Raw genomic sequence first — 15,711 nt, forward strand, 5'->3', positions numbered from 1 at the left:
TGCTAAAACACACAGACAGTCCTGATTCATAGTCACAAACTAAACACAGAGAGTAACTATTACACCACTTCCGGGTCCACATATGAGGTACAAAAATAAATCCCTGTTGTCGGAGCTTCTTCTTATCGACTACGATAAGAGTCACCGTCCAAACGTCTTTACATTTAATACACAGGAAAAACGTACGTTTGGTTTAAAATAACTATATCGCGTTACTGATGTCATGTTACTTCAAAACTTTGACGTGTATCCCTCAAAAGTGTTTTATGAGCGCTCGCCAGGCGGTGAGATTATGAATCGTACTACTGCGAAGGTTTTGCTAATGAATATCAATCATATTATGTTGACGTTGCTTGTTAACCTACCAATAGGAAAGGTTTGGCTCATGCATATTAAATAAGTGACTTTGACGTTATACTGCTGCCGACCAATAGCGACTCCGCTTATGAATATTAAAAAAATATACCTTTGTTATAGTAAAATCAGTCAAATCGCAGCGGGCGTCATGCTATTAAGGTCAGGATCTCCCAGGTGAAATCAAACTAATATTGTGTTGAACCTATTAAATGCGCTTTTAAATTACATTTATATTAAATACATGTATAGTTATTATAATAAAATTGCATTAATAATAGGGAAAAGTAATAGTGTATATTACTTTAATCTACTTTTATTATAATTTTATTTCAGTAAAAAGTTTACATATACAAAAAGCAACATCTGAAATGAATGAAATTCATGATATTTGTCTAATGAATGAAACAATATGTCAAAACAGGGAAATTTGAAAATTTTTAAGTCTACATCTAAAGATTTAAATTGCATTCTTGCATCTAGTCACTAGAGGGAGGTAATGTTAAAACTATAAACCAATTTCAAACGGCAAGCTTTTGAATTTTCTTCTGTGTTATTGGGATTTGACAGAAGCAAATGCTGAGGTGTGATGTTTGTTGAAGAATTTAAGATAAATGAACACAGTAATAGGTCACAGTGGGGATGCTCTAAATGTTAAATCTACTTTCTGACTCCTTATTTTGATCTCTTGGAAACAGAGGCCCCTGGGTCCTGATGACATTTATACATTAACAGCATCTTTGTTCACTCTGGCAAGCTCACAAATAAATTTGATCTTCTAAGAAAAAAAAAGAAAAAAGAGAATGCTTGTTACATTACATAAATGCATTTGGCAGATGCTTTTATTCAAAGCGACTTTCATTTGTTCAAGCTATAAATGTTTTATTGGTACTGTATGTGTGTTCGCTTGAAGTTGAGCACACAATCTTTGCACTGCTAATGCAATGCCCTGCCAACTGAGCTACAAGAACACATGTTGCAATAATTTATTCATGTGTAACATAAAATAAATATCATTATATAATGAATTTCATATTTTAAGGGTTTGCTATTCATATGCATATAAAACAATGCATCTTTTATGTTTCACATTATAGAGGATAAGAGAGATAAGTTTGTTTCATAAAATCATACTGTATTAACTGCATTGCTGTCAATGAAGACGTTTCAGATTCAAATGTCTTTGCTTTGTGACCATTCAAAGCACAACCCCATCATTATTTAATAAATCAGAATTATGGGTATTAGTCACACTTGATCGCCCATCTGTTAGGGGGCTAATTTAAAAAATCTGGAGATGTGACCATCTGTTATCATTGTGATAAATCAAAAGGGGGGAGGGGGGTCACAGGTCACTGAACATTAGTGTGAAGTGTGTTTGTATGTGTTCAATCCGAAAAAACACACAGAGGCTCATCTGAGTTATTGAGTAAGAAATATCTCTGTTCAAAATAAATCATATTTCAATTCCTAGATTAGACTTTTGACTTTCTGAAGAAAATGTGAATGCTGGCTGTTGCTATGCAGTTCCTATAGGTGCTTTATCTTTTTTAAACCATCATATTTCACACAGTATAATATCATAAAAGTACTGTTTCACTGTAAAAATAATTCTGTAGAAATTACAGTATTACTGGCAGCTGGTTGCCAGTACCTTGCTGTAGATTACAATGTATATTAACTAGTAACAGTTTGTTTAAAGTTAAATTTACTTTAAATATCTGTAAAGTCTTTATCTTTACAGATTAAAACTAAAATAACAGCCCCAAAATCCGAAGGAAAAATAGTTTTATTCTGTATAGTTTTATTTATTTTATTTAATGTTCATTAAACTTTGAACAAACTGTTGCCAGTAAATAACATAAATTTAAATCTACAATAAGTTACTGTCAAACTGCGTAAGAAAAAAAACTTTTTGTAAAAATTAAATAAATAAATAGTTTTATTCTAAATATTTAATTATGTAATATATTAACTGAAATGTCAATACTGCAGATAAAATATACATCAAAATAATATAGGATACTTATGGCATGCATACAGAGGGTCTGACAGACAGAAATAATAAGATATAGTGATGTCATGAAAGTCTGGTCTTTCATATATACAGTTTCATACCAAACTGTATAGCTTACACTTTTAAAAATAGCGGTGCTTAAAAGGTTCTTCACAGCGCTGGCATATACGAAGGTTCCTCAAAGAACCATTCAGTCAAAGGTTCCTACCCTTTCTTTCATACCATTTTATAATCTGAGGAAACTTTTTCACCACTAAATTTTTTTGGGGGGGAACAGAAAGGTTCTTCAGATGTTAAAGGTTCTCAATGAAACCATTCCGCCAAAAATGGTTCTTCTATGGCACAGTGAAGCATCCTTATTAATAAGAGTGTATTATGACTTCAGCATTAATGAAAGAACAGAAACCACATCACTGGAAGAGTATGAAAAAAATTCAAGGCTTGAGGAAAATGACTGACAGCAGTTTCTTCTTAATGGTAGAGAGTCATCATTCACAAAATCTGTTGCTAGGCACTGTATAACACACTACTATAAGAACTGTCAAAAGCAGGAAGTTATCAAAGATGTGAAGTGATTTTACCAGATACTGTACAAAGAAGAAAAAGAGTCACTGTCTGGTTTTATTATATATAAAGTAATTTCTTAAAAGCAACAGAAATAAAAAGGCATAATTTCAACCTAACTTTGAATTCAGTAAAACAACCTGGAAAACTGTGTGGATTAACCCTGCATAAAAAAAGCTTCTTATAGATGGTTTCACAAGTAACAACATAAACAAATGAAATAACTTCTGGTAAACTCTGCACAGAATCAATAAAAAGAGTCCTTTTTAGAGTAGTTTATTTCTGATAACAATTAAACAACAAGTAGATTACCTTACTTCAAATCATATCTTAAGCATATCAAAAGCTAAGGTTAACTAAGCATTAACATTAGGCTACTGTGTAAAAAGTTTACTATACAATGTTAACTACAGATAGGCTGCCAAACCTACCTTCATATACAGTATCTGTGATCCTTGATCGCCGTCTCCCCTCTTTGTAAGGAAAGCAAAACTTTTGTTATTTTCAACAAGGTTTAGCCTCAGACCAATAAACAAACAGAGACCAAAGTTAAGTTCCTCTCAGGCGTAACCGCGACAACGCACGTGCCTCCGATGAAACCGTCTATACCAGCAACAGTTGGTTCATTGGTCTTTACTAGTTTAAGAAATCCCAGCTCGGTCAAACTGGTTATCAGCAGGATTATTTCTGAAAAGCCTGACCGGCTGAATTGTCTGAACCTTTTTAAAACCAGTCAACAGACTGAACTGGGAGACCAGACAACTCCTACATTCATACATATTGTATTAAAGGTGCCAAAAAATGCATTGAAATAATATCTTAAAGGGGACATTTCACAAGACTTTTTTTAAAGTGTCATGAAACACTAACCAACACTTTTTTTAGATGTTAACAAACTTAGCATATAAAACTAGTTAATTTTTTAGCTTTTTGTGATATTTTTGCCTTCCGTGTTTAAACCCATAATCGTGTAAATGTCACGGGCAGTGACGTGGCAAATTACTGTAGTACCTCATAACAGTGTCTCATTAATATTTATAAGATAGCGTGTTCTTATCCAATGCGGAGACGTTTCGCTTTTGTGTGTGTGCGCGCGTGCATGTGCTCTGTCCAGCCAAGTCAGCCGGGGAACTGAAAAAAATTATTCATTGAATTTACTCAATTTTTTAAGGAAAGTGGTTGCAATCAATTTATTTAAGCTACATTTAAACCAAAGTTTTTTATTTTATTTTACTTTACTAATCTTTTTTGTTTAAATGTAGCTTAAATAAATTGATTGCAACCACTTACCTTAAAAAATTTGGTAATTTGAATGAATTTTTTTTTGGTGTCTGGGGCTCAGGATAATCACACATGGATACGGTTCTGAAGTAAATGTGTAAAATATTATATTCAGTTTAATTATTTCTGTAATACTGGTAATCTTAGTAAATCTTAGCTTATAGTTGCCCCGCCCACTCATCACCGTTCTTCTCACAGCGTCCACGCCCATTTAAGTAGCATTTTTCAAAATGACAGTGAGGTAGACTGGAGCTGAAACAGCCGGGTTTTATGATGCTTTAAGATGTCAAATAAACCTTTGTTGTACCCAGAGTACATTTGTGAAGTTTTATCTCAAAATATCATCTAGATAATTTACTGGGGTGCGTTCTCCGATAACGTTCTCTCTTAGCGCGCTACGAAGACTCAAAAGGTACACCTTAACTACAAGTATACCTTTCCTACGTGTGTTCTCCGAACTATACCTTAGGATGTTGCTTAAGGTAAACCTTCTTAAGTTCGACCTTAGTGGGTGCTGTCCATGGTGGAGGTGCTGAATAGGTTGATATCGATTGCTCGACAATCAATTATTCACTTTATGTAATAGGTTTCGCTGCGTTATGAGATAGCGGTGTTCTTTATTAAAGAAACATTTTAGAAATAGTTCAAGTTAAATTTATTAGGAATATCTGTTAAAAAATATTTCAAATTGAAAAACAACTAAATTCAACCTTCTATAATTTATATCAAACCCGTGCAAAACCCGCAACTTTATTTCCAAATCATGTTTAAACTGCTCTAATTCATCCGCTATGCCTTCACTTGAAATTATCATTTATATTAGGGGTTCCCAATAAGTGCGTTGCACAGGGGAATAAAGTGGGTCGTGCAGGTACTTGGCTGTGCATTACACTTAAAATATATAAAAACAAACTGTTGTTGTTCATTAGTTCACGCGTTTATTGTGCTTGGACAGTGGATGCCCAAGCAGCCTCGTTACAATGCGGATAAAGCTTAATGGACGCATTTCTGGAGCCTGTCTGTCTACCTCAAATATAACATATAATATATATAAATAAATATATATTATGATTACTTTAGATTTTAGCTTTGATTAGTTTTAATGTGGAAATTGTGTTGACCTTAGGAGACTATAAGCAAGTGCGCAGTTTGTTTTGAATGTTTATAAAGAATATGGCATGCAGTTGCCTCAAAGTTATAAAACATAAAAAATAACATGAACAATCCTAATTAGTTTTTTATTTTTTATTTTACCTGATTTATTTATGCAGCTAAAATACTTGCCGGTAGACTAAGATTTAACGGATATGAAATGCACAAATGAAATAGTAGGATTCGCTGTATAGCTGCCAGTTTCACCAACTCCATCACCCAAAATATATTTTTTAAATAGTTTCTTAATCCTGTAGCATTTAATAGTTCGCAGTTGATGTCCCTTTGGAAAACATAATTAAAAATCTAACAACCATCAATGTAATGATGTCTAATTATGTGAATGGTTTATTCTTTAAATATAAAAATATTTGCATAATTAAACACGGAGTGTTTTTTTTTTTTACAAATATTTAGTTATATAGACTGCAATGTAAGCTTTTATGAAGCCCCTAGTGGAGTCATGTGGGATAAGGTATAGCTAAGAGTGCTCCAGACCAACCTTCCGAACGAACGACTTACAGAAGTGATACGTAACTAAGAACGTTTCGGAAAACACGTATTAGCGTTAAGGTACAGCTTAAGGTACAACTTAAGAACGACGTAGCGTTAAGGTAGTTTCGGAGAACGCAGCCCTGTATTATAGCATGTTAAAATTGTCACTTTGTTGGTGTAAGCAAAAATTTGCCGTTTTGGGTGTGTCCTTTAAAATACAAATGAGCTGATCTATGCACTAAGTGGCATGGTTGGAGAGTGCAGATTAAGGGGGTTATTATCCCCTTCTGACATCACCAGGGGAGTCAAATTTCAATGACCTATTTTTTCACATGTGGAGAATGGTTTACCAAACTAAGTTATTGGGTTGATCTCCACGATTCACATTTTCTAGGTTCATAGAAGCAATGGGGACCCAATTATAACACTTAAACATGAAAAAAGTCTAATTTTCATGGTATGTCCCCTTTATATTGTTCTCTGACGTATACATAGAAGGTTTGTGGCTCTATTAAGTGCAAAAAATATCCATAATATCCAGGTGATGAAAAATAATGTTAAGCTCTGCTTTGATTGGCTGTTTTTCAGACCAGTTTAGTTCAGTAGCTCTGTGTGTGTAAAAACCTACCTTATGTTTGAAACTTTTTAGGGATTTTAGGGATAATCAATTATTCAGCGATTGGAAATAGACATTTCTGAGTTGTAACTTTGTGTTTTTTTCAGTATTGACCTGCAAAACGTAACTGTAACACCAATAGTAGAACGGTAGCAAATAGCATTATCGCTTAATTTGTTTATAGCATTGTAACAACATTGTTATGAATTTATTGTGTAGTTTAATGTTCACAGTCAGTGTCTTGTTGAGATTGGCCTGTTTTCCAGCTGTCTTTTGCATGCCCATAAGAAGAAGGAAACAATTGTGTTTGAGGCTCACGAAATGTCATTACCATGTACAGAACTTATTACTATTCATCTATGCCTAGAAAAATACAGTTTTATATTCTACAGCAAATTCAAGTGACTCAGTTTGGATCATATTGAACATTTCACAAGAATTTAAACTCATTTCAAAATCCATTTTTTTATTTACAGTTTTGGTCAGAGCATTGTCATGGTGAAATCACACACTGTATACTCCTGGCCCGGGTCGAGGCATCATGCAAGAATTCCTGAACTTGTAGCATATTCATTATCATTCAGGCGTCTCTCAGCTCAATAATACTGATAATCAGATGTGACACTTACCACAGCTTATAGTAGGTGTGACTATCAGGGCTTGTTTTACATGTTTTTAATGCACGTAAGCTTAGACTGTTCCTTGCAAGTTGAAGAATTGTAACATTTGCTTTAACTTTACTTTTTTATTCAATATGTTAAGTCTAATTAAGCACCATGTTTAAATCAATCAAAATGTATATACACACACATCTTAAAAGTCATTTGTACACCAGCCAGGCGAATGTAACATCTGCAATCTTTCAGGAATTTATGCAAACAGAATAAAGCAGTTCAGATCACAAATTAAAAGAAAACATATAAAGAAAATCAATTTAGCATGAAGAAAACTGTTAACACTTTACAATAAGGTTGTATTTGTTAACACAACATTGAACAATACCACAGCATTTATTAATCTTAGTTAAAAATTGCAATATAGTTAATGCACAATGAACTAACACAATTGTATAGGCACTAACTAAGATTAACAAAGATAAATAAATGCTGAAACATTATATTGCTCATTGTTAGCTTATTGTTTATTGTAAAGTGTTACCAGAACATTCAATATATTTTAGGATACATTACAGTAGGACAACATTATTTTCATAACAGCACATTTCCCCAGTCTCTCATTACTGTAATGCATCTGAATTGTAGTTTAGCATTGAGGTTTTCCCAATCCCTTATTAATCCCATTAGTGAATCTCATTAGGTTAGATTGTTTTATTATTATTCATGATGTTATCATTAATAAAATGCCGAAATGCTAAAGTTTTTTTGAGACCCATACAGTAGATTTACTTTCATGGTTTTATTATTCTGTTCCATTAACCATATGAACAAATCGCTTCATACTGAAACAGAATCACAAATAACTTGTAAAGGACCATAGGGAATTATTTGCCTGCCAGGTCTGGAGAGCAGTGCGGCTAAAATATTTTTTATTAATTATCAGAGCCATTAAGCGTTGCCAGTGCAGTTCACATGGGGATCAATTAAACACAGCCCAGTTAGACCCTCTGTTTATATTCAGCCATTCTGAATCAGAGCAGATTGCCATTTATTGCAATGTTAACAGGATGTTGTTTAGGCACTTTCTCTCTGGGAATTTGAATATATAACCTGACCCGACAGTTTCTGCACACATAAAGGAATCAGTTTAAGAGAAAAGGTAAAATACATATTTCATCATCCATTTACCTGTAGGGCAATGCAAAATGTGTTATTTAGCTATGGCATGGCAGTTTGACCAAAATAAAGACATTTTATACTTAGATTCATCATCCGAGGGCTATATGCGAAATATTCTAGACGATTGAAAGTGTGGTATAAAAGGAAATTGTGACCCTGGACCACAACACCATTCATAAGGGTCATTTTTTTATCTGGGATGTATCCATCATAAATAAGCTTTCCGTTAAAGCAACACTATGTAGTTTCCATGTAAAATGACTTACAGCTCCCCCATGTGGTTGAAAAGCACAACAGTGCCTGGTATCAGACACTCTTCTGCAGGCAGGGTGAGGGGCGGGGCTGTGTCCTCTACCCTCCACCGCCACTTTCAGAGTGTGCTTGTAGCAGCTAGGAGGCTGCTCAGGTTGAAGCAACAGTACAATTTGTCCAGTTAAAAGTTGTTCTATCACTGAAATAATTTTAGAGACATTATTTAAAGGTAAAAAAACTACATAGTGTTGCTTTAATGTATGGTTTGTTAGGAAAGGACAATATTTGTCTGAGATACAACTATTTGAAATCTGGAATCCGAGGGTGCAAAAAAAATAAATAAAATAAATCGAAATATTGAGAAAATTGCCTTTAAAGTTGTCCAAATGAAGTCTTTAGCAACACATATTACTAATGATACATACATCAAAAATCCTTGATCTTGTTTTCTTAAAAAATGCTATGGAATATGCGGGATATTTATGCAATTTTATGCAATGAAATGGCGGGAACTTGCAAAACTGCGGGAATTTGCAAAAACTGCGAGAACTTGCAAAAACTGCGGTCGGGTAATTATGTCACTTCATAATGTTCCCATGGCAGCAGGGGACATGGCTGTGCTCATGTGAAGTAAATGCAATATTTTTCAACTTTCTGCTAAGATATATGTGATTTTTGCTACGATTATTGATTATGAAATCATGCAAAAAACGCACTTGAAAATCTGCAATTTATGCAGCGAAAGTGCGGCACATTTGAAAAAATGCTGTCCTCGCATAAATATGGGGACTCTGATTATGCATTGAATCATGCGATCGCATAATCACGTTTTTCTGGAGGGACTGTTATTTAAAGCAACACTAAAGAGTTATTGCTCTTTGCTCCCCCTACAGGTTAGACGCGTAATTGTTCATTAGCACTGTCGTAAAAACTGCAGCATAGCTGGCTCTGATTGGATTGTAGGTCTGCCGTAAAGCAAGTTTTTGTAGTTTTCACTCGAACTACAGGACCACTACCCGACGGTTGGAAACTTCTTTAGTGCGGTTTTGGCCGATAGAGGGTTGCAAAGCGAATGTGAAAGTGCCATTCACCCTGTTTTGAGTGGATGAACCACTGAAACTTTTTTGGAAACGTTATTTTAAGGTAAAAAAAAACTCTTTGGTGTTGCTTTAATATCCTAATTATTTTTGTTATTAAAAAATCAATAATTTTGACCCATAGAATGTATTGTTGACGATTGCTACAAATTAAAAGTTTGGTTCCAAAACGCGATAAACGGCATTTAAGAAAAAATTGTTACCGCCAAAACTAGTATTGTATCAGGTCAGTATTTAAAAGTAAATTCTTAATTTTATGCAAAATCGTGTTATTCTGTCATCTTTTCTCCCTTTTTCCCCCAAAATGCAATAAGCTCCACTCCTTCCCTGCAGAATGCGCACCATTCCACGCATTGTAAACAATAATGGCGGCGTGTTGAATACACAGAATCTTAGTTTTCCTCATCTACTTTGTACTTCGTGATCAACAAAAAAACAACAACAAAATATTACTTTGATGGCATTAATAAACCTGTGGTGGTTTTCTGTGATGGGAAAGAAACGCAAGCCATCAAATCTAATAATTTACGTGAGAGGCACTCAGGAGACGGAAAAATTCGGGTTGCTTGTTCTCTCGACAGCATCAAGCTTCTGTCATGCTAACACATTGAACCCAGGGGATCTTATGCAAAACTTTCTATTATTTTACGCGAAGCCAACAAAAATCGAGCAGGACCAAAGTAAGTGTTTTGATTAATGCCATTAATGTTTAGGCTATTTTTAATCAGTGTTTACCACTATAAAAATAATCAGTTTTTATAAAAAATCTTTGAAAATCAAATTACGGATTTGAATTTTTAATGTTATTATAACCTAAAGATGCTATGTGAAATTTTGTAACAGAAAATTTTCATCTTGTCACTTTCTTGGTATAGAAAACACATGTTTATCGAAATTAGTCGGCAAGGATTTATCTTGTTTTGGAACCAAACTCTTCAAATATACCCATGCGACTTAATTTTGTGGTCCAGGCTCACAATTGTTTCGTGATATTCAGGAGGTTGCCATACAGTACAGCTAAATGAAAGAGTGGAAATCCCCGAATAGCTTTTTTTAAAGGGGAACATGAACAGAGCTCTCGCACGAAATCCGGGCACAAATTTGAAACTTGCATTTGAAACTGGTTTTCACCTTCTTGGTATGACACAAAACAAAAAGTTCCAACCCATATTGACTTTCTCTCTATTCCCACCCCCTCCAAATATTTTACATTTATCTCGAAAAATGCCCACCTACATGGCATAATAAATTATTAGTCTACTAGAAAATAGCGAACAGTGGCACACGTTAAAAAAAGGCTTAAGATAGAAAGAAGTTACGACTGTATTCTATTCGGTATCTCGATAACAGGACTCAACACCATCTTAAAAAACACGATATTCACAAACAACCTTTTGGAGCAAGGACAGTCGCTTGACGGCCAACTGCTACCTCTTCCAAGGTCGGCCTATTTCTAGCTGAAAGATATTAAATACGCAACAGACTTTTGACACCCCATGCAAACAAGTACGGTTGATCCTGTGTTGACGTTGATCTGATAAAATCATCCTTTAACTCCAAAAAATATGAATCTCTTAGCAGCTACTGTTATCTTTATTCGTTTTTTTGTAACTCGTCTTGGCACTTTCAACGCACACGTACATCCAGGAGAAGAAAAACTAATCGGGTAAGAAAACCGTGACTGCTAGAATAACCCTTTGTAAACACGACCACGACAATTTACCCCAGTCAACATTTGAAGATTGTAAAACTACATCAGTTAACTAATATCATACTGACTGGTTAACGAACATTCTTTAAGTGCGGATGGTTTTTGTCCTGCTTGGATCCACCCGGTCCATTGCACGATTCCAAGTCTTTGTAATTTCTGTCTTCTGGCATCCGCAGAGATCAACACAATCTGCTCATTTGCTCAGCACCGCTTTGCATTGTTCATGGTTGCAATGAAGCAAGAGTCTGCTGAGGGAGCTTGGCCACAGGGTGGCTCTCTCGTACCTCCCGGATCTCTGCAGCGATGCTCGGGTGCTGAGAGAGACCGAGAGAGAGAGAGAGAGAGAGAGAGAGAGAGGAAGGGCTGGGCATAGACAAAGAAAATCCGCTAGGTTGCATTAGTTTGTGAGGTTAAACGTCGGTTCTGTGTTCCTCCGACAGTTCGTAAGACACTATCATGTTAAGACATTTACGTAGAAAGACGAACATCAGTTCTTCGTTTTGATTGGTTGATAAGGCAGATATCCTCTCACTTTGACCTATAGAGGAAAAATAAACAAAGAAAATGGGAAAGTGTTAAAGAGCATCTTATCCAGACCTTAAAATTATTTTGAATCAGGACTCAGAATTTAAACTGAGCCTTTACATTGTCGACCCAACATTATTAAAACTGTGTAGCATAGAAAAATGTCCTAAAAATTAAACTTGGAAATGCCTTTATAAATTACATACAGTAGGCCCAAAAATATTTAAAGGGCACTTATTATCAAGATGTAGATGTGCCCAGAATGTGTCTATGAAGTTTCAGCTCAAAATACCCCGCAGATCATTTATTATAGCATACCCAAAATGCCCCTATTTGGGTGGGAGCAATGGGCATGGGGTGTTTTAATGTCTGTACCTTTAAATGCAAATCACTTCCTTACAAACAGACGGTGAGTGCTTTCAGTTCAAATAGATCTGATTAATACAGTCTAAAACAAACGTATCTAGTGGACAAAGTATAACTCACTCAGGGTGAAAACTATGGTAATGCAATACTGTTACTGGGCGGGGCTTTCTCAATGTGACCTCACATTGATAAGAGAATTAAAACGGAATGTCCAATGAGACTGCTTTGGTTTAATGGGGATTAAAAAACAAGAAGCGGTGAATTTCATCATAGGGTGGTTGTGTTCACACACTTCCAACACACATTATGTCCCAACACCTTGTAAAAGTTAATTTTGCATAATAGGTGCCCTTTAAATTATTTAACCCAGCAAGCAATAGCGGACATTTCACTGTATAGGTTAACTTTAAATCCAAAGGAGCACGGCTATGAGTAACCCACCTTTAGCCAAAATAAACTTGAATTTGGGTTAAAGTCATTTTTGCCAAAATAACTTGTAAGATAAGTCAACAGTGATTGGATTTATTTTTTTTATTTACTTGTTTATTGTTTGTTAGATGTCTATGAAATTTCTACTGATGTTGCCTTGTTTTAGCCTACATGTCGGGGCTGTGTATGGCCACCTATTAGATTTTGAATGCATAATTGCTTAATGGGAAGCTAAATACACACACAAAAAATGCTGGTTTATTTTTAGTGCTGGGCGACGATTAATCGCATACAAAAAAGTGAATTTTTGCATAATATATGAGTGTGTGCTGTGTGTAATTATTATATATATTTAAACACACCCACATACATTTATACATTTTTATTTATATATCAAATTTTTTGTTTATATATAATAAAGAATAAATAAATAAATACATTTATATATACTTAATAATTACACACAGTACACACTCATATATTATGCAAAAATACACTTTTATTTTGTATGCGATTAATCTTTGCCCAGCACTATTTTTTTTACCCAGCGTTGGGTCAAAAAGGGACAAACCCAACTCGTTGGGTTGTAATTTAACCTTTTTTTAAGAATGTGCATTTAGTTGATTTTTATTATTTGAAATTTAGTATTATTTTTCGTGCTGTCCGTGATACTATCGGCACTCCATTTTTGGTTTACAACCAACCTTTTGAGAAGCTCTAATGTAAGCACTTTAAAATTCATCAACAAGATGAGGGTTGATAAACTCCATCAATGAGCAGTTTTTTGTAGCTGGCTAAAACAAAGCATCTTTTTGTGTCTATGTGGGGTTTTGCATCATCTTTGAGTCGCATAGTAATGTCTTCTGCCCTTTCAACGAATTATTAGCCGTGACCTTTTCCACTTTTCATTACGCTTTTCTATTTTTCTCCATGCTGCATCTAAGAAGCACAGAAAGCAGATGCACCCTTTTTTTTTTACCAAAGCATGCATACAAAAATCTCCCACCGTCATATCAAAATATGCAATCTGTCTATGGATAGATCTGCCATTCAAAGCACTCCAATGCATTATGGAAAAGAGACCCTCTGACATTTACAAAAGCAAAAGACTCGTGACAGAGTGGTTTAGTCAGCCGGCCATGTAATAAATACAAAACAACGACTGACAGTAAATACTCAGCGCAAGATACTTTTACTAAGTAAAAACAGAAAAGCGCTTATGGGTAACAAGGGAGTGTTGCTCTTTTATAAGAGCAATTAATTTCCTCTCTTCTCTTTCTGTGGATTCTGTATACAGTAATTCTCCTCCATCTGCTCCCAGAAGACAAGGACGGATGGATCTTAAAAGATGCACAAAGCATTGTAACTTGTCATTGATTTAAAAGCCTATGTAAACGCACCTGTGGCAGAAAATATCACAGTCAAAAATGCATTACACCATGAAGGTGTCATTTACTTAAAGGTCACATACCGTGCACTGTTTCTGCTAATCTTATGTTAATCTTGAGTACCTACAGTATAGAGTATTATTGCATCCTTCATATCTCCAAAGAGTCTTTAAAGGGGACAGAGAATGAAAAACCATTTTTACCTCGTCTTTGTTGAATAATGGTAGTCTACCCGCATTCACGAATATACAAACAGTGCTAGACATGCTAAACATCTCAGTCTCATAGAAATTCCTCTTTTAGAAATGTCAGCCAGAAAACGGCCCAATCTGAAAAACTGATGCTTATGACATCATCACAGGCATCTCCCTGCCCCTCCACTTTAAAATAATTGCCTAAATTTTTTGAGTGGCAGCAAAGACAGCCAATCAGTAATGAGATTGCAAGTTTAACCAGTAGGGGGAGCCAAATAGGTGCAAAACCACTTGTTTAAAATCCCCCACCCTAATAGAGCTATCTGAGAGAGGTTTTTAGGAAGCTTCTAAGGCATTACAGACCCAAACAAAAAATGTTTGTCTACATGTCACATCACAGAAAAAGGATAAATACCCTGTTCAATCATTCTATGTCACCTTTAAGTTTTGTCAGATTTATAATAGACAGATCAGCTGTTTATATTTATGATTTACTACATGTCTGCATCATTTACATAATCCCGTATGCATTTTCCGTATTGTTCTTGTGAAAAGGGCTCTGTAATGTTTTCCTCACAAAACGTAATTTTTTTCTTGACTGAACAAAGGAAGACATCTGGGATGACATGCATGGGAGTGAGTAAATTATCAGAATCTTTTTTATGAAAGTGGTCAATTCCTTTTACACATTGGCCAGAATAACAAATAATACTACAATACAACTGTTACCCTGACTTTTCAGGAATTGCTCATATGTGAACTCCCAAAAGGTAAAAAATTACTGACCGATGACCAAAATCTCCAGAGACAAACTGTGGTTCAATATTATGGGAGAATCTTGCTCCCTCGCTATCTAAATCCATAAGGGATATCCGTTGTGATCTCACATCGCTGACTGGATTCCAGTTGGCTCTTCTCTTGTCTCTGAATTCAGATGCTGGGCAGCTCAGCTGTGCCCTTCTTTCCCTGGAGGATGGCTGCGGAACGTCCCGGCTGGTATTTTGATGTCACTTGCGTGCCAAGACCAGCGACAGGCACATTTGGACCCCCGCCATATGTTTTCACATCAGCTGGGCTGATATCTCACCCAGAGGCCAAAGATGACTTTAAATGATGCCATGGTGAAAATACGATTAATGTTATTTAAAGGAATAGTCCATTTTCTTAAAAGAAAAATCCAGATAATTTACTCACCACCATGTCATCCAAAATGTTGATGTCTTTCTTTGTTCAGTCGAGAAGAAAGAGGAAAACATTGCAGGATTTTTCTCATTTTAATGGACTTTTAATAGAGCCCAACATTTAATACTTAACTCAACACTTAACAGTTTTTTTCAACGGAGTTTCAAAGGACTATAAACGATCCCAAACGAGGCATAAGGGTCTTATCTAGCAAAACGATTGTCATTTTAGACAAGAAAAATAAAAAATATGCACTTTTAAACCGCAACTTGTTGCGTGCGTCAGCGTGACC

The 15,711-nt window shown here is 35.2% G+C and overlaps 1 protein-coding gene across 1 annotated transcript in view; it reads right to left on the bottom strand.

The window, feature by feature from the left end:
* Window positions 1–8,482: 8,482 nt before the first annotated feature.
* nkain2 (sodium/potassium transporting ATPase interacting 2) overlaps window positions 8,483–15,711 on the bottom strand; it is a 203,796-nt gene continuing 196,567 nt past the window's right edge. Inside the window, exon 7 of the mRNA XM_065256221.2 lies at window positions 8,483–11,873. Coding sequence (XP_065112293.1) covers window positions 11,864–11,873 — 10 coding nt within the window. The 3' untranslated portion in view covers window positions 8,483–11,863. The remainder of the gene's footprint in view (window positions 11,874–15,711) is intronic.

Source organism: Paramisgurnus dabryanus, chromosome 12 (genome assembly GCF_030506205.2).
Source record: "Paramisgurnus dabryanus chromosome 12, PD_genome_1.1, whole genome shotgun sequence".
Classification (NCBI taxonomy): Eukaryota; Metazoa; Chordata; class Actinopteri; order Cypriniformes; family Cobitidae; genus Paramisgurnus; species Paramisgurnus dabryanus.